The sequence below is a fragment of the Coregonus lavaretus genome (assembly GCF_964263955.1).
Source record: "Coregonus lavaretus genome assembly, chromosome: 28".
NCBI classification, from domain to species: domain Eukaryota; kingdom Metazoa; phylum Chordata; class Actinopteri; order Salmoniformes; family Salmonidae; genus Coregonus; species Coregonus lavaretus.
The window spans coordinates 13,054,771-13,076,362 of NC_140015.1; the positions used below are offsets into that span (position 1 = coordinate 13,054,771).

Consider the following 21,592-nt stretch of genomic DNA (forward strand, 5'->3'; position numbering starts at 1 on the left):
ATTTAAAAGCACAGAGTTACCGCAAGTCGCAAAGAAAACAGGAGCTGCCTCCACTATTCCAGCACCATTTCAACTCCAACATATTAAAATCACCTCTGTTTAGTCTATTACAGTGACAACTAAAAGATACCAAAAACAATTTAGTCCAATCAACGTAAGCTAAATATGATGTGACTGTCCATGGTTCTGATTTCTGTGTGTGCGCCTTCGTGCAAGTAGAAAAACATGTTGACTCACCCTACTTGTAGAGAAACACCAATGCCATCCTCCTCTCTTTCATGTTGACTAAACGGTCTATCACTCTGTCATACAGTATACACTTTTGTTGTCCTAGGCTACCTGGCTAAAATGCTTGCTTGCTAGCCTAACTTCCATTCATGGTCAAAGTCAGCTAGTTAACATTAGCCTTCTACATCTAGCTACATATTGAACTTCCATCCTCTCAGGCCAGGGGCACAACAATGTATGAATTAATGGTTGGATCAGAATCACCATTATAATCATTGGCCAGTACGGAGAATTAAGTAAAACCACAAGTCCAAATCTCTCTCTCCATCCATGGTTAATTTAGGCTAGCTAGCCGCCGGAGGACAACAACCCAATGAGATGCAACAATTAAAGTGTTTCTGTCAATGACTTATGCTCTCAATGGGATTTGATAGGAGTGATGCCAAATCCAAGCTGGCTTCCCATGACACTTTTTTTTGGTGCGCCAGGACCATTCACAGTTGAGCTGATTAGTACGTTTTATACTTTTTTTGTCAAGGGAGGCCAGATGCTCACTGGCTTCCCTTGCCTTAAATGATACAGGCAGCAACAATGTCATACTAGTTTGGACCAGACATGATAAGATAGATAGCCTACACGTAGAGAGACGTCAAAGGGGCGCTGTTTCGCTTGCTCTGATGCTTTCTTCCTGTGAGATTCAATTCGCAAGAGGCTGAATGTAGGAAAATTATGAAACACAGAGAGGCGAAAGATACATTATTTTATGTTATTTTTTATTGGTCACTTTTTGGGGGAAGCCTGGCTTCCCTTGGCATCAATAGTTACACGCCACTGGTTGTGTGTGTTTGTAATCCCTCAAACTGTAGTCTGGTTGTTGCAAACCTGGAGGCATGCATGGTTGACGTGATGACCTTCCCAAGCACCATTTGATGGATCAAATGGCCGTGACATGCCCACATGAAAGTGGTCATGCTATTGTCAAAGCTATTCGCTGCTCTGGCACCCCAATGGTGGAACAAGCTCCCCCACGACGCCAGGACAGCGGAGTCACTGACCACCTTCCGGAGACACTTGAAACCCTACCTCTTTAAGGAATACCTGGAATAGTATAAAAGTAATCCTTCTACCCCACCCCCCCATAAAAAAAAAAAAAATAATAAGTTGAATGCACCAATTTGTAAGTCGCTCTGGATAAGAGCATCTGCTAAATGACGTAAATGTAAATGTCATCACAACCTGCATCACTGGATGTGGCTTTGACCGAAGTCAGCATCCCAACATGGTTGCACTTGCAACCTCATAAAATGTGCCATATCATCCTTGAAGAAATGGCCAGCACATCATCACAAGAATTAGGCATAAACTGTCGGCGTATGCTATCCTTTGAAATCAAACATAGAGCCAACAACGGCTGCAACGATTGGTAGGCCTAAATTACTTGCGAAACAGTGTGATTAAACTTTTAGCGATGTATGTAATAACATGGAGGACGTAGTTCCAGTTACTTTGTGTCGAGTGAGATTCACCGAATGGCAGTGTATCCTCAATCTGTTGATACATTGACGTTACTCGCCCACCACACACGCGGGACTTTGTGTTGTGTAACACATTTTTATAACATTATTCTCACTTGCCCAACCACAATTTGATATATAAATAATACAAAGCAGAGCGGTCTACGACAGGCCTACTTACCCTTCGGTTCTCGGGAAAGTGTGTCAGAAAAATGAGCCCGTCAAATCGTAGCCAGCCACCAGCCTGAAACCACCAGAACGAAATGTCTTATTGTACAGGACAACCGAGAAAACTTTTAACCAAACTGTATTTCTAACAATCGCAAATACAGTAACGTTAGCCTACTTCAATATCGCAGTACTGCACACACAGACCTTAAATTTTCCAATTCCACCCCCGAAAGCAGACAAACGTCAAGAAAGTGTTGATTGACATGACTAGGACGCAACAGCAGACGAGAACACAATTTCGTCCAATCTTTGTGTAGGATATTGCACGAAGGCGGGACTAAAGATATAGGGAGGTATGGGTGTAGTGTTCATTGCGCTCGACACGGAGGCTGTTGCGTGTATAACACACTCCCTCCGTTTTTAGGGAAAATTGCATTTACAAACATGGACTTGCAGTGGGAGAATAAATAGCCCAATGGAACAGCTAAACTGGAAGTCATCTGAATTACTGGCAGTCTCTACGTCATCACAAGTTTAATAACAAGACATGTGTATAGCGTTGATTTTATGTCTTGCCCAAATCAATATTATGTGCGGCATCGACAAATATTCTAACCAAGGCTTGAAAACAGTTTTATTCTAGTATTTGAAATATAACATATTCATTATTACAGTGAGAAACATTTGGGGATATGGTCTAGTCTTCTTCTTCATCATCTATGTAGGCTATAGCACAAACAGATCAGCAATGATTTTATATTTGATCAATATGTTTACTTGGTTTCATAGGATCTAATAATTACAGGGTTCTATGCTCCTAAACTTTCACATTTTTCTTGTACTGCATTGCCCATCAATTTGAGTGTGGTCATCTCTCAGGTAGCTAACCTTATGGGCCTAGGTCATTATAGTACATTGTGAGACTAATAGCATAATTTAAGTGTATGAAAAAGTATGAAAAATGTATGCACTCACTAACTGTAAGTCGCTCTGGATAAGAGCGTCTGCTAAAATGACAAAAAAATAAAATAAAGAGTCCCTTTTCAGCAGGGACATAACCAGAGTAAACACTTTACTGAGGTTATCAGAATCATAGCAGGTCAGGCCACATGCTGTGAAAACCAAATTAATATGACTGGTTTCCTGAGAATAGGACCAAGCCTACACTAAAACGCATGCTCAATGGAGTTACTTTTACAGTAGCTAGAACTCTGGATCCTCTGCCACTCCCAGATTTTCCGTTGTAATCTACGGAGGCAAAGAAACACGGTTGACAATGTTTACTTTCATTGCAAACTCACTCACACTTTGAAGCAGCATGACACACATCTCTATCCCTAATGACCAATAGCTCAAGCACTCTTCTCTTTACTTTATGATGTTTTGCATCATTAGTCAGTGCTTATCATGGACTAACATCAGCTTATGGAGCAAGATAATTATTTACCATGTGTAGGTTTGAATGGTTTTCAAGGATTTGGGAACATGTCGTTTTCTTCATTAGGATGCATATTCATTAAAAGAAAATGACTGGCCTCTGTTTACCCCGGGTGACTAATAGGAGTGTAGTAATGGTCTATAATTGTCACGACTTCCTCCCAGGCTGCCTCCTCTCCTTGTTCGGGGCAGGCTGTTTCCCTGTGTGCCTTGTATTTTCCAGTGCTCCTATTTTGAGCACTGGAGTGTTTTTTGACTCATTACTGCGTAACTCTGTATTTGGGGAATAAAGCTTGTTATTCTGTGATTTACCCTCCTGCGCCTGACTCCTTCAACATCACCTCATCACAATAATACAGCTGTACAGGCTGCACTTCACATAGCATTGGGTTGAAATTTGACACATTCAATAATCACAGTAGTAAAGTCTGGTGTAAATCAGATAGCTTTTATTGATATATAAGTGGTTAGACAAAAATAATAATCATTTAATTAAACAGAAAAATCAAGCTTAATTATTTGATCTGACAAGAATAGGGAGATATTATCATCTCAGTTCAGTTGAAAATGGCAGTGCTACATTCTCTATACTTGTAATCAGGATATGTACAGTATCCTGCAGGGTTGGGGTCAATTCCATTTCAATTCCAGACAATTCAGGAAGTACACTGAAATTCCAATTATCTTAAATGCTTTTCAATTAGGAAAATTTGGAATTGGAATCTGGTTTACTTTCTGAATTTACTGGAATTTAAATGGAATTGGCCCCAACCCTGGTATCCTGCAGTAGTTTGTCTGATATTTATACACATAACTGCATATTGACTGACAATGCTGTGAGACTACACTACATGACAAATAAATGAAACAGTTGAAAGATGAGCGGTCACTGTTTGTATCTCCACTCTCTCCTGAAGAAGGCAGGAAATGCTATTAATTTCCTCGGCTAATTGGGGGAGATGACGGGTGTTTAGAGATGGTGGTAAACTTAGCTCATGTTTGACAAAAACTTGGTCAATCTTTAATGTATCTGTGTGTTCAGTATTGGCCTTGGCATTTATGTAATGAGAATACATTTCAGCCTTGTAAAAAAATTAAGTAAACACAAATTATGAACTGCACAAAGACCTGCTGATTTTTGGAGGAATATCTTTGGTTGCTTTTTGACTGCATCATCTGTCCTTCTCTCTGCACTGACCTCTGCCTCCACTCCACCACATGATCACCCTGCCCCCACTCTCTCTCACTCTCTGTCTCTGTCTCTCTATCACACACACACACGCACACACACACACACACACACACACACACACACACACACACACACACACACACACACACACACAATGTCCTCTCTCTGTGTTGTCTCTTTCACTCACTCTCCTCAGAGAAAGCACTCTCCTTAATCAGATTCCTGCCTCATTGATTATCCTAATGGTGTTCCACAGAGACCACCCCTCCCTACCCCGGTTCCTTCATCAAGGTCGGTCAGACACAGAGGGCTATGGCGACACATAGGAAAGCCTTCTTTCTGTAGCACTGTCTTCCAGCCAGGCCATGTGTGCTTTCAGTCCTTCTGTACATAGTCTCACTACTTTGTTTTTCAGAGGCATGTCTTGTAGGTAGAGAAAGAACACGAGACAACAGCTTTTAGCTTGTATTGCATTTACTGGTCTCACTTCATGTCAAACTCAAATAATCTATTCTAATCACCATCGCCTCCCTATAGCAGACCCTTGCCAGACCACACAAGCACAAACAAACGGACAAGTAATTCAAATAGACAGAGACTGAGGTCCAGGAACGGACATGTATTTTTTTCATTCACCTTTGTAACACTGCCATGTCATTCACAATCCCTTGCAATTTGCTGCCAGCACGAACAAAATTGGATAGGACTTACATTTCCATATGTCACTATAGACTTTCATTAAACTGTCACCTGGCACATTGACATACGCCGCAGGGGTACCTACAAGATTCTCTCCTTTTTCTCCCCACAATTACAGCACTCTTTGCAGTCCAGGGGAAGTGCTGGATATATCCTGTCAATAGCTGTGACCATGGTGATAGATTCAATAATCAAGACTACTCTTCCAGGAGAGAAGCCCCTGGAGTAACTGTAATGTGGCAGTTTAACACAGTTATGTGTGTGCTTATTATAGCATATATGTACAGTACAGGTATGATTCTTGTAGCACTCTGAGCATGCATGCATACATTTGTACAATGTGTGTCAGTACAATTATTATTTTTTTCTATTTTTTTATGAACATTATCATGTAAGCACAAGTGAGAGAAAAAACGGTGAAAAAAGTTAACTTCTACAGAACGATGGCACTAGGAACCTTTGATTAAAAGACGGTTCAAAATGTCATTCTCCTATCATCAGTGACCAGCCCTAGTAACAGCCAGGTAGTTTGGTGGTTACACGGGTAACTAAAAACTCTGAACTCAGAAAGATAACTATTTTCCAGATATCACAATATAGTACAACTTAGAAACTTCATGAAACATTTTTTTTTTTAAAGGAAGGTAAAACTATGCAACTAAATTCAGATCTCATTCAAGTCATCACTAATCCTTCATCCTTCTCGGTCACCATTTCAAAACAACAAAACAATTTTTTTGTTGGCTACTAAAAAACTTTTCAAGGATCTTGTTGCAATCCGTTTATTTGTGTGAAAAACGTTCGAAATAATTAAAGAGAAGGATTTCTTTACACTTCTGGCATCCATCCACCCCATGACATAATTTAAAGGTACACTAGTTTTCTTCCTGATTGCTCAAAATTAGCCTGAAACATAACACACATACACAAAAGTAGTTCCATTTATGCCAATCAGTGAGTCTGTTCCTCTTCTTTTTTAATATTGCATTTGCCGTGACCCTCCCTCTCAGTCCTCCAAAATGAAAACAATCAACCATTAGGGCCACACTGTTCATCAGAAATAAAAGCTACATAGTGCTCCTTTAAGAAAAGTGAATCATTAACTTATCTATCTATATCTCATCCTTTAAAAACCTTGACATGTTGACAGAGCTTGCATGCCCACACTTACAGTAGAAAGCTGGCTGCTCAAAATGGCTGTGAGCATTTGTTTAACCGATCTGTAAACTCTTCAGTCAAGGAAAAGACAGTCCCCTGTGTCTCTCCCCATCCATGTTGAAACCATCTTTAGGTGTTTACAGTATGTGCTCTTACTCTTCATTTGTCAAAACTTAATTTCTCTGACATGCACATCACATGACCACCGACCATCAAATCAAAAAATCTATAAACATCACCCCCACTAGGCACACACTGGTTGAATCAACATTGTTTCCACGTCTTTTCAACGAAATGACTTTGAACCAACGTGGAATAGACGTTGAAGTGACATCTGTGCCCAGTGGGTCCTATTTCCATATACGCTGCTATGTACTGTATATCCTACGTAGCAATTATTGTACATCAAATCACAATAGCAAAGACTATTTATTCCCTTAGCATTGTGGTCATTCTATTTCAAAAACAAAAAAATTAACAAAATGATATCAACAAGCAATATCCCAGACTAGACCAACTAGGATACTCATTGTGGTAATTGGTAACAGAGTCAATCACCAATTAAAAGCCAAGAAAATATGTGAGTAAGAAAAAAATTCAGGGCTGGTTTTAAAACTTTTTTGTCTAGAACAGCAAATACTACATTGAAAGTCATCCCTGTTGGGTAAGAAAAAAATGAAATCAAACAAGATGTATGTAGACACGCATGACTGTATGTATGCACGCATGACTGTATGTATGCACGCATTACTGTATGTATGCACGCATGACTGTAAGTCACATTGGATAAAAGTGTCTGCTAAATGGCATATTATATTATTATTTTTATAAGATGAGTAGATTGTGAACATTGTCCAGACAGCCCTTATCGTGCATGGTGTGTCACTGTCATAAACATTTAGTATCTCTCTCTCTCTCCTCTTCCTTACTCTCCTCCTCTCTCTTCTCCTTTGTCTCCTCATCCCTCTATTGTTTCATTTTTTCATTCCTGCTGGGCCCTGTAGACAGAGTTATTTGCTGGTTGTCTTCATGTTTGTCTTCACCACAGGGAGCTTACTCTCCAGCCTGATCAGATGCTCTGCCACCTGGTCCTCAGCCACCTCCAGGAAAGCTGCCATCTCTGGGGTGTCTACTCTCACCAGCTCCCCCTCCTCATCATCCAACTCCAGGACAGCAGCCATCTCTGGGGTGTCTACTACTCTCACCAGCTCCTCCACCTCCACGTCTCCCTCTCCTGCCTGCAGGGCCTCATTCTCGGCCACCTCCACCATCTCTGTGCCCTCTGTGTGCACCACTTCCACCTCTCCGTCCCGGAACTTCTTCACGTGGAAGGTGAAAGGAGGCACGCGGTACACGGTTGTCTTGGAACGGGCGTAGACGGTGTGGTCGGGAGTCAGTGACTTCTTCAACATCTCCTTGGAGCCCTTCAACTTCTCCTTCCGCTCCATGTTGGGGGTCATCTTGTTGCCCAGCTTGCCCATCTTCTTCTCCAGGCTATGCTTGGTCTTCTCCAGCTTGTCGTGGGTCTTCTGCCGGGTCTTCTCCAGGTTATCCTTGGTCTTCTGCTTGGTCTTTTCCAGGTTTTCCTTCGTCTTCTGCACTCTCTTCTCCCTCTGTTCTTTGGAGAAGGCCTTCTTGATGTTGTCCACGCGTGCCTTGCTGGTGCGTTTGATTTTCTCCGCCCGGGACTCTTCGATGATCTCCTCGATCTCCACCTCCTCGTCTGAGTTGAGGCCAGTGTACGCCACCTCACCCCCCTCCTCAGGGATCTGCTCCAGCCCCCCTTCCATAGAGCAGCCCTCAGCTACATTCTCTGCCGCCTTGGACGACTTTAGCGAGGCTTTAGCGGCCTTATTCTCGTCCTGTGAAGACACAAAGGAGAGAGTGGATGAGGTTAGACAACAGGAAGAGTAAACATACAAAATAAGTATGAAAGTTTATGTTTAAGGCTCCAGTTAGGGTAATAGAAACAGCAGCAGATCCTGTTTTGCAGCCAACTGATAGATAGACTCGGACAGTATTACATCTTTTTTATTCAGTTTTATCATTTATATTTTATTCGTTTTCAAGCATAAGTTTAAAAAGACCGTATTAAATCTACCTCATTACATCTCAGTACTCTGTGAGTGAGATAAGATGTTCCTATTCTAATGTGTTCATTCAATGTGTTCACAGAATGTGATTTGTCCAATATATACACACATTTTCAAATTGACTGCATGATTATAGTGGTTATATTGAAGTTTCGTGTAAAAGCCCGATGCAGAGAAAATGAATTAATATCAATTCATATGAATGTGGGCTCCGAGATGGAAATGAAATTTGACATTTATGTGTATGATAAATGATTCATCTTCATGGCTTGCCTCAGACACGTAACTTTACATTTATCAGTCGCATAAAAAAATATATGAAACATGACTGCTACTGGTGGCCAGCCCCATCTAGTGGTCTTACAATAAAAACTGACCTAGACTCCTAAATCAGCACAGACAATGAAGTACTGTTCAGCCAAACTACTTGGTAAGTGTTCAGTAAACAGAATAAGTGTAATCACAAACAGCTTGTGAAAGACTTAAAGAGTATGTCATATAGGTTTGTATGGTGTCTCATAATGAAACTAGCATACTGAGCCAACTAGACACAAAAACATTTCCTGCTATTGGTAAACTACTTTACTGCCCACTCCTACCTCGCTGAATCATTGTGATAACTGTGATACATTTTCTCCTGATGTAGCTCATACATTCTCTCTCTCTCTCTCTCTCTCTCTCTCTCTCTCTCTCTCTCTCTCTCTCTCTCTCTCTCTCTCTCTCTCTCTCTCTCTCTCTCTCTCTCTCTCTCTCTCTCTCTCTCTCTCTCTCTCTCTCTCTCTCTCTCTCTCTCTCTCTCTCTCTCTCTAATAGGCGGTCTTAGTGAGTGTAAGGATGGATACCTACAGCCTTTCACATGTCAATGTCACTGGTAGGCCTCCCTCTTTACAGCTAATCTCAGTAAGCATATTACATAACCTAACCCTTTGATGTGGTTATCACACAACCGGTAGGGAAATACATAACTAGGCATTTGACTCTACCATTAAACGTATTATCCAACACCCCACTGCTGACAAATGTGAGTTTCAATCTGACTAAAGTCTCTCACTCTTAAATGTTACATCACTCACAGTCTGCTGGTTCACATATAAACAGAGGTTTCAGGCAGACTTTATTTAAAGTACCATAGTCATTCATTCTAGGGTACACATGGAAAGTCTGTGCTACAGCATCATAAGAAGACCCTGTCACTAGTTTCTAGCACAACCAAAAATAACTGCACATGTTCTCAACATTTCCAATGGACTGGTTCATATAGTCTTGCACTCCATCTAGGGGACATGAACGTTATAGCAGCCTGCACGAGGATGCTACATATAATAATAATATAATATGCCATTTAGCAGACGCTTTTATCCAAAGCGACTTACAGTCATGCGTGCATACATCTTTTTGTGTATGGGTGGTCCCGGGGTTCGAACCCACTACCTTGGCGTTACAAGCGCCATGCTCTACCAGCTGAGCTACAGAGGACCACAAAATGTGGCATTGGCTGCTCATAAAACCAGTACTTCACACTGAGATTCACAAATACTCACACAACCCATCTGTCCAAAACATCAATTGACACCTATGCTTCTCTGACAGCTGCCACTCACTCATCGCTCCAGTGATGATGTTTTCACAACGTTGGAGAAATGTTGTTGTATTATTGGATATCCACTGAGGGAGACCAGGAATATGTAGAGAATGTTATCCTTCCTAATGCTAATCCTAGCATACCCCTCTGACCCTGCATCCCATAGAGATAGCTATGTCTTTGTTGTCACTGCCCCGCCCTGCCCCGTCATAGCACTGCTCACATCACACATAACCCTATTTGCACTGACTCTACGCACACTCACAAGACTATATATACACTCATGCATGCACGCACACACTACACTGACACCCCCCCCCCCCCCCCCCCACACACTCACACACCCTTTTACACTCAATATGCTGCTGCTGCTACTCTGTTCTTTATTTCACTCTTATTATTATCCATCCTGATGCCTAGTCACTTTACCCTGCCTTCATGTACATATCTACCTCAATTACCTCATTGATCTGGTACTGGTACTCCCTCTATATAGCTCCATTCTTGTGTATTTTATTTTATTCCTTGTGTTACTATTCCTCGTGTTACCATGTGACTTATATAACTGTATTTGATTTGACTTTCACTCATTCTGAAAAATTATATAGTATCACATATCTCTTCAAGTGTCTCTTGCTTTTTTCCTTTTTATGCTCTCTCTCTCTCTCTCTCTCTCTCTCTCTCTCTCTCTCTCTCTCTCTACAATCTATCTCTCTGTACACACTGTCCATATTTAATGTTGGAAAACTGGCCCAGACCTGAGTGTCTGCGCTGAGTCACCTTCCCCTCTCCCCTGCTGTGTGTGTGTGATCTCTCACTGAGAGCATGGTGGGGAATGGGGATAGGTCGGCTTGTAAGCAGGGAGTGAAACAATCACAACTGGGTCTGTGAGCTCTGTTATGACACTGAGGGTTGGTGTGCTCATCTCTAATGTGGTTTTATGAGGTGTGTGTGAGGTATGTTTGGTTTGTGTGTTTGGATAGCTTTTTCTCTGGAGAAATTCTCCCTTTCTCCTCCTCTGCCTAAAAATAAAACTAATCTCCACTGTCTTTCCCCTTTCCCTGTCTACTTTGAAATGTTTTACGTAATCACACTGCTTATCGATTCTTGAGGGAAATAATCCGTCCGTTAGATGGGTTTGGGCTGTGGACAGAGTTGGGCATAATTTGAGGCACTGCGATGGAACAGATCTGTATCGCTTTATTCAACCAATTCCAATAAACAGCAGAGTGATCCATCAGGAACTGCCGATGTAAAAACAATGATTTAACAAGGCCATGGCAACCCATCCCAGTAGTAAGGTTAAAGATGGAGTTTTGCATCATTGTGACACATGGGAGCAGGTTTGTAATGTTTCTTAATCTTCACATCTCATTAAAGCTGTACTAATTTTCCTCTCCTACCTCCTCTCCTCCCTGCTGTTACCTCATATGAAATCATTTTTTATCATTTATTCCTTCCTGTGTTGGTGTACTCCCAGAGCATCTAGCCCTCCTCCTCCTCCTCCTCCTCAATTAGTGGCACTTTCCTTCCTTTCTTCCCTTATTATCATCAATTTACATACTCCTGACACTTTCTATTTGTTTCATCATAAATCAAACAAGAGGCTCGGGATCACAGCTAATGCAAAACCAAGGCTTTTCATGATGGCTTTCATTGCTCTTGTACCGGGGGGGATGTGAGTGTAGTTGACTGGAGCAGTGTACACTGTTAAACAGGATAATGTGATGTTCAAGCCTGCAAAATATGTCCTGAGCCAAATAATATGTGATTTTGAATTCCGTACTTTGGTTTATTCTGACATACTGTACATTATACCTCATCACTGCCAGGCTGATTGTCTGTTCAGACGTTTCATATACTGTATTTTTACATCAGCATCAGCATCAACCAATTCCACACCCTTCCCCTTATTAATCCTTGTGCTGGTCTGACGTTCACAATGGTGCCAGTGGAACCTATCATAAAATGACCATTGCTTCCTTATCTGGTGTTGTGTCCTACTCGGCCCGCTGTGTGTGTGTTTATTTTGGGCTTGCCTTTCCCTCTCTCTGGATTCCATCCATCATTCCCTGGCTACTAGCCACTGTAACATTCTGCCCCCTCCCCTCCTAGTCTCTCCTCCCAGTCCTCAAACAGGGCAACAGATAAACACAGGACCATGTCACCACGGCAACCACCACTGCAGAATATCGCCCCTGGTGGGGTGTGAAGCTTAGCCTGATAAATGACTATGGAGGATGATGACCCCCCAGCGACACCATCGGAGGAACTACTGTACTTCCACGCTACTGTACTGAGTTCTATGGGACAGATTAGATCCAGAACATAACTGTCATCATCATACTAATACAATCAGTCTTGCTACAGCTAAACAGTACATTACATGACCCCTAAGCAGCATGTCGGCCTGGCCTACCACTGATTCCATTGGGGTGATGTAATAAGATGATGGGTGCCTCGACCACCTCGGAACAATGCCACATAGAACTGAGAGAACAGATTGAGAGGGCAGAGCTCTCTGATGCTAGCCAGCCACTATATCTAGACTAGGCCCCATGAAAAAGCTCTTTCCCCCGACCAGCCCTGCTGCATTTGGTTCTTCCAGAGTCTGAACCTGTTGACTCTCAGAACCTTCACTCAGAGCCTCACTGCAGAATAACAATCAGGAGCTGTGAAGTCTGGAACAGGAAGAGGCTTCAGCCAATATAAAAACTGCTCAGCCGGGCATTCTGGGCAAGGCTGAAGTCTTACAAACGTAGGACGTTACATCATAGAGGGCATCGCCATCTCCTGTGTCTGGGTGGTGCCCCGACGCAGCCTGATTAAAATCATGTACGAAAGGAAATGCATGTCTTCGCAGCCATCAGTAGCTTTCCCTGTGTGTGATTAATGAAGTCTTGGACAATGAGAGAGAGAGGGAACGTACAGAGGGAGAGAGTGAGGACGGAGATGGAAACTCCATTAGTGTCCCTGTGTTACCCTCCTTTCTCCTCCCATTCCAGCCATGGAAAAGTCTGGTCTACATGTGTGTATGCTACTATGCTTGAAGGAGTGCCTGTGGAGAATGTGGTTGGTTGAGTGTGTGTGAGTCCTTACAGAAAGAAAGAGGGAGCTCTGTTTGTTAATGTCTGTTTCTTTGCTGGAAAGGGAGAGTGGCCTGGGGGCGCCTGAGTCATAGCTCATGGAAAAGCTGGCAGATGGAGGAGATTTAGCACTGGTTACACCGTGTGTGTGTGTGTGTGTGTGTGTGTGTGTGTGTGTGTGTGTGTGTGTGTGTGTGTGTGTGTGTGTGTGTGTGTGTGTGTGCGTGTGTGTGTGTGTGCGTGCGTGTGTGCGGCACACGCATGCTTGTGTGCATGTGGAACAAGAGTGTCTGTAAATCTCTATATGCAAATCTGTGTGTGTTTGTGTACAGTGTGTGTTGGCTATGACTGTGTATTCTATGCAGGGTGCTGAGTCCAGACAAGCCGACATCAGTCTAGAGCTTATGAGTCGTCTCTCTGAGGGAACCACTCCCTAGGAGGTATTCTGAAAATACACAAACCAGCTTGAGGCCCAGAGAACACAGTAAACAAGTCATTAATTCTACTGAATGAGAATGAAATAACAGAGAGAGAGTGTGTATATGTGAGAGAGAGCGAGAGCGAGAGAGAGTGAATGAGAGAGAAAGTGTGTGTATGTGTTAGAGCGAGAGAGAGAGAGAGAGAGAGAGAGAGGTATGAGAAGAAAAGTAGAAGGTACAGTGGTAAACAGGCCTCTTAACATTTATCGATCTGCATGAGGCCTATCCTGTTTTGGCATCTGAATGCAGCATTTTACTATTAAAACCTTCAAAGGCTTTCTAGTTTGGTTATTTTTCTCTGAGGGTGAGTGTTCTGCCTCAGACTCATAGGCACTGGGGACCATTCTTAACCACACACTAGTTGCCATGGACGACGACAGAACAAACAGTTGTCCAAACCACAACAGCTCTGGCTAGAAGGCCACTATGGAGTCTCTTTCTTCTCCTAGCCAGCACAGGGCCCCTTTTCTGCAACACTCTCACTCTCTCTCCTTAGATATCAGTTATCACAGTCGTATGACATCAGCATTTTATAACATCAATTAAATAAACCTAATATTAATGTCTGTCTGTCTTTCATGACCTATCAACAATGTCATGTGGATTTGATAATTGTTGTAGATAATGAATGTCACAGACCAAATTGTTTTACTAAATTCCTGTCTATGCCCTTTTGGATGGAACTGAAGGTTTTCACAACAAACGTTTGGGGAATGTAGATTAGGACATGTTTGGATGACATTAGGATTGGTGCCAACCCTTTACTCTGGTACCCTCCCACATGCATCAGATATTTCACAAGAACAGGAGAAGAAGAGATGAACCCTAGTGAGGTAAGAAGTGCTACTTGGGTTTTACTAGGCAATGGGCATCTACCTACAGATGTAGGATTTTAATTTGAGCCAGTTCGCTACAGCAGGAAAATAATCCTGCAGCAACAGTAAATGTGAATTATTATATGGATTATAATGAATTTACATTTTTCGTTAGGGCAAATCAAGTCTGACATTTTAAAGTGTAAATTGCAAACTTTAGAAGCCTTTTTAAACCTTGAATACACTACAAGTTTGCATTTAATGCTGTGCAGGAAAAGAGTAACAAAATAGTGATCAAATTAAGATCCTACATCTGTATAAGGTACCTCTACTCCCGTCTTAATCAGAGACAGACAGCCCCTGACCTCCCACCATTCCTCCTGGGGCAGAGATGAGAGGCATGTCTGGTGAGTCACCCTGGCAGCTGTCTGATCCTGTCTAGCCCCAGTCTGCAGTATGCAGCTGTGCCTTCAGTTTTCACAATGACCCATCTGCCCCCCTTCTGGGACAGGAGCAGGGGTGGAGGGGTCTGGTAGTTATAAACATGGGGTTAGCAGCTGATGTACTACAGGCTACTGTACATTTCCATTGAATAAGCCTCTTTCTATAGGTATAGTATTTTGGGGCTCAACACATTTAACACACTACTATAATGAGAATCTTTATTTACAAGAAGCTATTACAGAAGGGGGTGGGGCGGGGCATAGTCTATGCATCCCAGCTCACTCTTTCAGTTCAATTAGACACAGTCAAGGCACAGAGATCGGGTTCTCTTTCCATCTACCTCGGGCAACCTGTGGAATCCTCATGACCACCATCATGACGCAGCAGAGTACAAAGGGAATTCAGTGTAATGACCCACAGCACTTTCTGCTCCTCTTTGATCTCACCATCCCACTATGGCACAGAATGTAACATAGCCCAACTGTGATGGCTTCACATGAAATGAAGCAGTGGAAATAAACTCTACACCACTCCCTTTACAAACTGAATTCCAGACAGGCAGGTTGAGAGAGTTCCCTATATTCTATTTGGACACAATGGTGGTGTAATGGTACATTCTGTTTGACACAGGAAGGGAGTTCCTTGGGGTTTCTGTCAGAGCAATGTGTGACCTCACCACACAGGAGTCTGGTTGGGATATCCCTTTCCAGGGCTCAGCCAATCCCCTCCACCTCTCTCCATGACTACAACCACTGGAATCGCTTGGTTACCACCACTCAACTGTCAACATGGCATCACCAGCCATCATGGAACCTTTGCTTTTCCACATGTTTTTCTGTATAACTGGCACATCTAACTGTAAAACGTAGTGATTCTGTAATGTTTGTACTAAGATCTGATCCCAACTTCGAACATTAATAACAGGTTGACAGTTTAGACGTAAAGTCTGTATCAGATTGCATCTGGCTGTAGTAATGATTAATGAGCCATCATTCCTGCCTAATAACATAAGATACACATCAAGCCATCAATCCTATGTCATGTCAGTCTGGCTTTGGTTCTAACTGTATCCATTGTGTAACTGATTCTGCTTTATCTAAAGGGCACATCCTTGGGGGAGGGAGGGGGATGTTTTCATGGAAAAAGTTTGACATTAGAGGAAGAGCTTTTGTTCTCGGTCTTTGTCTGCTCGTCAGGTGTGCAGCAGCCTCTGTTTTGGTTGACGCAAGCCGCTCTATCAGACTATCCCTGGAGTTTATTAGGACCAACACAATCCAACGTGTCCTCCTTCCCCTCATCCTCTTCTGGTGGAAGTTTTTGCCACCTGAGATAACTGATTAATATCCTATTATAAGATATGCCTGAGTTGTCAGAATCTCTACATCTGAAGTTCATATCTTATTGTTGACATCAGCATACCTGGGTGGGAGGCACTAGTTATATTACCTGCACTTAAATGTCTTCCCTCTCAAAGAGAGAGGTGTTAAGTAGTTCTAAGCAGTGATGTGTCTTAAAAAGGGTGAAATGTGGGAAGAGTAATAGCAACTAAAGCCAGGGTCTAACCCTTCACCCACTCCTTGATAAGAAACCATTTTAACAACTTGATCAGTCTAACGCCTCCATACGCAGTCTGTTAGGTTAATAATCTGGGTTATGAGTGGCCATAACCCACCCAGTGCCCTGCCTAGATCTCAGTGACAGGTTATAACTCACAGGCCAGTGCCAGGAACACACAGTCCGAGCAGCAGGCATCAGTATGGGGACATGTCACCAGCTAATACAGCTGCACCTGGAACTGCAGGACACACACTCTGAATACAAAAATATGGATAGATATTCTCATGTTATACACTGTGTTTAGACGTTGACATCTAAACAGCCACACACAGAAACACACACTGACACAATCATTCTGTGCTGCTGCCGGTGGCTAAATCCAGTCTCACTCTATGAAACAGGACCCACCGCCATTCCATTCCACATCGCTCCAGGAGTATTTATAATCAAAGCACCAGCGCAGATTTTATTTTACACGGTTTCTGAAAAATGTGGCTGAGTTATTACTATCTTGGCAGTGGCCTTCTGAAGTGAGGGTTAGAGCGTAGTCTACACCTTACAGTAAGCAACATGTTTTCAGTGGTTGCTCCAGCTCCCACAATTCTGTGGACTGGAATTGGAACAAAATATCTGTTGACCAACCTTGAACATTGAGTGGCGGATGGACAGGTGCCCTGATCTTTAGCTTGCCTGGCAAATCATGTATTCTGTTGTGGCAGTGAGGTCTGTAAGCCAAGAGGGCAGTGGGTGATTGAGCCCAGTGCAGATGACTGGGTCATACGAGTAGTTAATGTTTGTATATCTTAATAAGTGCAGCTTTGGTCCCCTTAATTTGGTCCTCAAGTGCAAGAGTAAAGACTTTGACCCACACAAACACACAAAAGTACACACGCATGCACTCATTGGCAGGATGAGAGCTGAATTAGCTAATGGGTAGCAGGAAACAACAGTCTTGTGGGTCAGTGAGTCAGACGACACAACAACAAGTGATGCTGTTTCCCAGCAGGACCTCACCTCTCCCCCAACAGCATCAAAATGAGCCCAGCGTGAACCATGCACATTATTAATAATGTTGCAGGTGCTCCAGCTGCAAAGTCTACTGGTGATATATAAACAGACATGGACAAAGAGACACACACTACAGTGGTTTCAGGTTAATATACTGAGTGTCCAGGTTGGCAGTGTGTGAGGGCCACTGGCCTTCAGCCTCAGGAATAGCAGGAGTCCTCTTTCTGCTGTTCATATCCTACTGGCAGTGACAGAAAAGCACCTACGCAAGAGTAACAGTTTCTATCAGCCATTCTCTTATCAAGCCTTCACACAGCCATGATACCCAGATACGAGCTATGAGACAGATCTATCAACCTTCATGAACCCATTGATCTTTGTAAAGAAATGATTTGAAGGAGAATAGCATTTCATGACCCTTTAGTATTTGTTGAGGGTGATTGGGACTGGGTGTGATAGGGTAGAGCAGGGGTCTTCAACAGGCGGTCCATCTGTTTGGGCTTCATTCTGTCAATTTGCAGTGTACAAATTATTATAATAATATTCCGTCCCCCCGACCATCCACTCAGAAGAAAATCTGCTTGAGGCTGAATCTAGTTGGGGACTTTTACGGTAGAGGGAGGTGTAAAGAAAGACAGAAGAGAGGTGGATAGAACCTCTGCCGCTGGGGGGCATATGTAGTCTGGTTTTAGTGGCACGCGGCGCTACCACCAGACCAGACCACGGCACAGCCCTCCTAGATCTGACAGAACTAGGGAAGAAATATGGCTGAAACTCCACCAAGCTCTCTGAGTTATTAGGTGGAGCTAAATGATTAAACCTATCCAGTCATGTCTGGTATATCTGTTTCTATATCCGTGTCTTGTGTTAGAGGCCAAGGGTTGATTTGAAATCAGGCATACATTGCATTCTTTAGGACAAAAACTCTATGAATACTGTGACAAGAGAATAAAAAATCCCATCTGCTTAACCTGAAAATAACTATTCTGTGATCTTGAAACATAAAGCTACAGGACAAAGCACGAAGAACCATAACAAGGGAAGGCCTACACCCCTGTTGTCTATAATGGAACCACATTGTTAAAATTATACACAATCCTTTTACACAAGTTAGATCAAAGTCAGAGAGAATCCTTTCGAGCCAGGGCATGATACTGTGATGTGAAACCTATCCAAGCGCACCTATCACAGCACTTTTTCTTTCTTTCCCAAGAATAAAAAGGAAACAAAAACAAAATTAATGACGGCTCAGTGCTCTTGGCTGAACTCCTCCTGAAGCCAGAACAGAGAAGAGGGAGATAATCAGTACAGGACCACAGACTGCTACACTGTGCCAATAGATACAGTCCATGTAGCTAGCTGGCTCCAGGCTGTTCCAGTCTGTTCCTGGGCCATGATAAAGATGGTGATGATGGGAGGGAGAGCCAACAGAGAGAGCCTGTGGTTTGGAGTGGACTCAGGATGTTCAAGGAAAACCCACACAGTATGAAAAAAGTATGAAAAATGTATGCACTCACTAACTGTAAGTCGCTCTGGATAAGAGCGTCTGCTAATTGACTAAAATGTAAAATGTAAAAGAGGAACATTTTATTTGACGCAAACCAACAAGAATGTAGGATCATCTTGTCAAAGCGAGGCGAGGGCTTCCCCTTTTTCCTGGCTTGTTATGGCTGTGGTCTTCCTTCCGTTCTGTCCATACAACTTTTAGGATCCTCTGAATTCTCAGGCGGACATCTTAGAACGAGAATAACAATAAAGTAATTGGAATTAAGGTGAAAGGTCATGAAGGGATACACTTCAAATAAACTGTACATGAACAGCTTACCAAAACTGATATAATGCAACTTCTAAATTTGCACTCAACATAGAACACCATGTCAGTGTCTCATTCAGAAATGTGAACTGTGAGGGAGAGGGGCAGTGAACTGACATTTCACACACACAAACACACATGCACCCTAGTATTGAATCTCTCGGCCAGTGTTCTACAGAAGAGCTGACATGCAACAGTGAAATGTAGAGCCTGCCAGACATCTCTCCACAAGCTGTAGGAACCGGAGGGTGGGGAAGGAGAGGAGAATGAGAGCGGGGAGGAGAGGGAGGGGTGAGCATAGGAGTATGGATGACAGGAGAGGTTGACCCAGAGGGGAGTGAGAGACGGAGAGTGAGTGAGGGAAGGTGGGAGATTCCAAGGGGATGAATCAGAGTGCTAACTTGGTGCTGCTGTCTACCTTTCCATTCCTCACTCACTCTCCACCCTACTGTACGCTATCATCACACCCCTCCCCGGTTCCCCCACAGTGATCACAGTGAGTCTGGGAGGACAGGTTAGTCCCCAACTAGACCATAGTGGGGTCACAAGCTTGAGGTAATTGGTTCTGAAGTGCTGCCAGGTTTAACTGGGATTGGGGACAGAGGCTGGCGGAGACAAGCTGTAACTGAGAAGTCGGATGTCCCCTGTGATAGAGTCGGAGACAGTACTATCACTGTCCCTTGACTCCATGCCAGAGCAGAGAGGCTGACTGGGGACACTCATGACACAAATTACAGGGATGCTGAAGAGACTTGTCCATTATAGACACACAGATCCTCACAGAAATACTCAGATCTTGAGTCTCCAATAACAGATGAATGAGTGGACCGACAGTCCATGCCACACCCTCACAGCAATGATCAGATGGGCGGGAGGCCTTGGTCCACAGACACCTCTGAAGCATCCCTGGAGGTGGAGATGAGTGAGGGAGGAGGAGGGGGGGGGGGGGGGGGGGGGGGAGATGTAGCTTTGAGATGTAGCTTTGCCCTAGGCTGCCACAACACTGTCAGGTGCTGCTGGGACTCTGGTACCCTCAGAGAGAGAGAGAGAGAGAGAGAGAGAGAGAGAGAGAGAGAGGGAGAGAGAGAGAGAGAGAGAGAGCGAGAGAGAGAGAGACATCTCAGTATCAGGATCACCCAAAAGTGTAATCTGAGCAAAGGAGACACCACTTATTTACTTATTCACATATTCAGAATCTTCCTCCCTCACACTTTCCTCCTCACACTCTCCTCCTCACTCGCTCCTCCTCACACGCTCCTCCTCACACTCTCCTCACTCTCCTCCTCACACGCTCCTCCTCACACTTTCCTCCTCACACTCTCCTCCTCACTCGCTCCTCCTCACACGCTCCTCCTCACACTCTCCTCCTCACACTCTCCCTCCTCACACGCTCCTCCTCATACTCTCCTCCTCACACGCTCCTCCTCACACACTCCTCCTCACACTCTCATCCTCACTCTCCTCCTCACACGCTCCTCCTCACACTCTCCTCCTCACTCTCCTCCTCACACTCTCCTCCTCACACTCTCCTCCTCACTCTCCTCCTCACACTCTCCTCCTCATACGCTCCTCCTCACACTCTCCTCCTCACACACTCCTCCTCACACTCTCATCCTCACACTCTCTTACAAGGACAGAGTGTTTGAGTGGCATGTGTTTTTCTCCATTGGGAAAACCTAAATAGGTTATAGCATAGGTTAGGCACTACATGGGAGAGGCCATTTATGTGATTGATTATGATTTCCTGTTCTATAACAAATGTGAGATATGTCTTTGAGTATGTCTTTGGGTACCGGTGTCTAGTCGTATGGTCACACCCTGCTGTTGCTAGGGGATTGTGTGTTTTCCCGTCGATCCAGGTTTAATTATAAAGCATCACTGTCAAAGAGTTTCCCTGATGCTAGCAATATGAAAAGATGTGGCTATTCTCAGAGTGCACTCAGATGAGAGAAAAAAAGCTGTGGTTGACGCCAGCACAAACTCACACACACAAACACAAAACATGCACAAACGGAACATGGAACACGGAACATGCACAAATGGAAGACACACTCACAGTAGATCGAGTGCACACACCTATGCAAACATACTCAACTAATCCTCTGATAATGTTTCACTTACAGTAACTAACTCGTACTGTAACCCCCACTTGACTTGACACTTGACACTATCAGCAGTTGAAAACGTAAGGTCACATGCGTAACCCCGGTTCTCTGATGATGGAAGTGAGATGTATCACGTGGGGTTCGCTAGGACCGCCTACTCTCTCGGAAGTACCTATCAAAAGCGTCTGTTGGAGACCGACAGGTAGAGTGG

At 43.5% G+C, this 21,592-nt stretch overlaps 2 protein-coding genes across 9 annotated transcripts in view; both read right to left on the bottom strand.

Annotated features, from left to right (window-relative positions):
* LOC311103935 (signal transducer and activator of transcription 3) overlaps positions 1-2,136 on the bottom strand; it is a 31,455-nt gene extending 29,319 nt beyond the window's left edge. For 6 of the 8 annotated variants that reach the window (XM_084145565.1, XM_084145562.1, XM_084145561.1 and 3 more), the window contains exon 1: positions 1,924-2,111. The gene's annotated coding sequence lies outside the window, so the exon portion shown is untranslated. The other 2 variants (XM_084145566.1, XM_084145559.1) reach the window with 2 other exon arrangements.
* Positions 2,137-7,409: 5,273 nt separating this feature from the next.
* The window catches only part of LOC311103472 (caveolae-associated protein 1-like), a gene marked incomplete at both ends in the record, with an annotated part of 35,962 nt that continues 21,779 nt past the window's right edge, over positions 7,410-21,592 (bottom strand). Inside the window, one exon of the mRNA XM_084145039.1 lies at positions 7,410-8,261. Coding sequence (XP_084001165.1) covers positions 7,410-8,261 — 852 coding nt within the window. The remainder of the gene's footprint in view (positions 8,262-21,592) is intronic.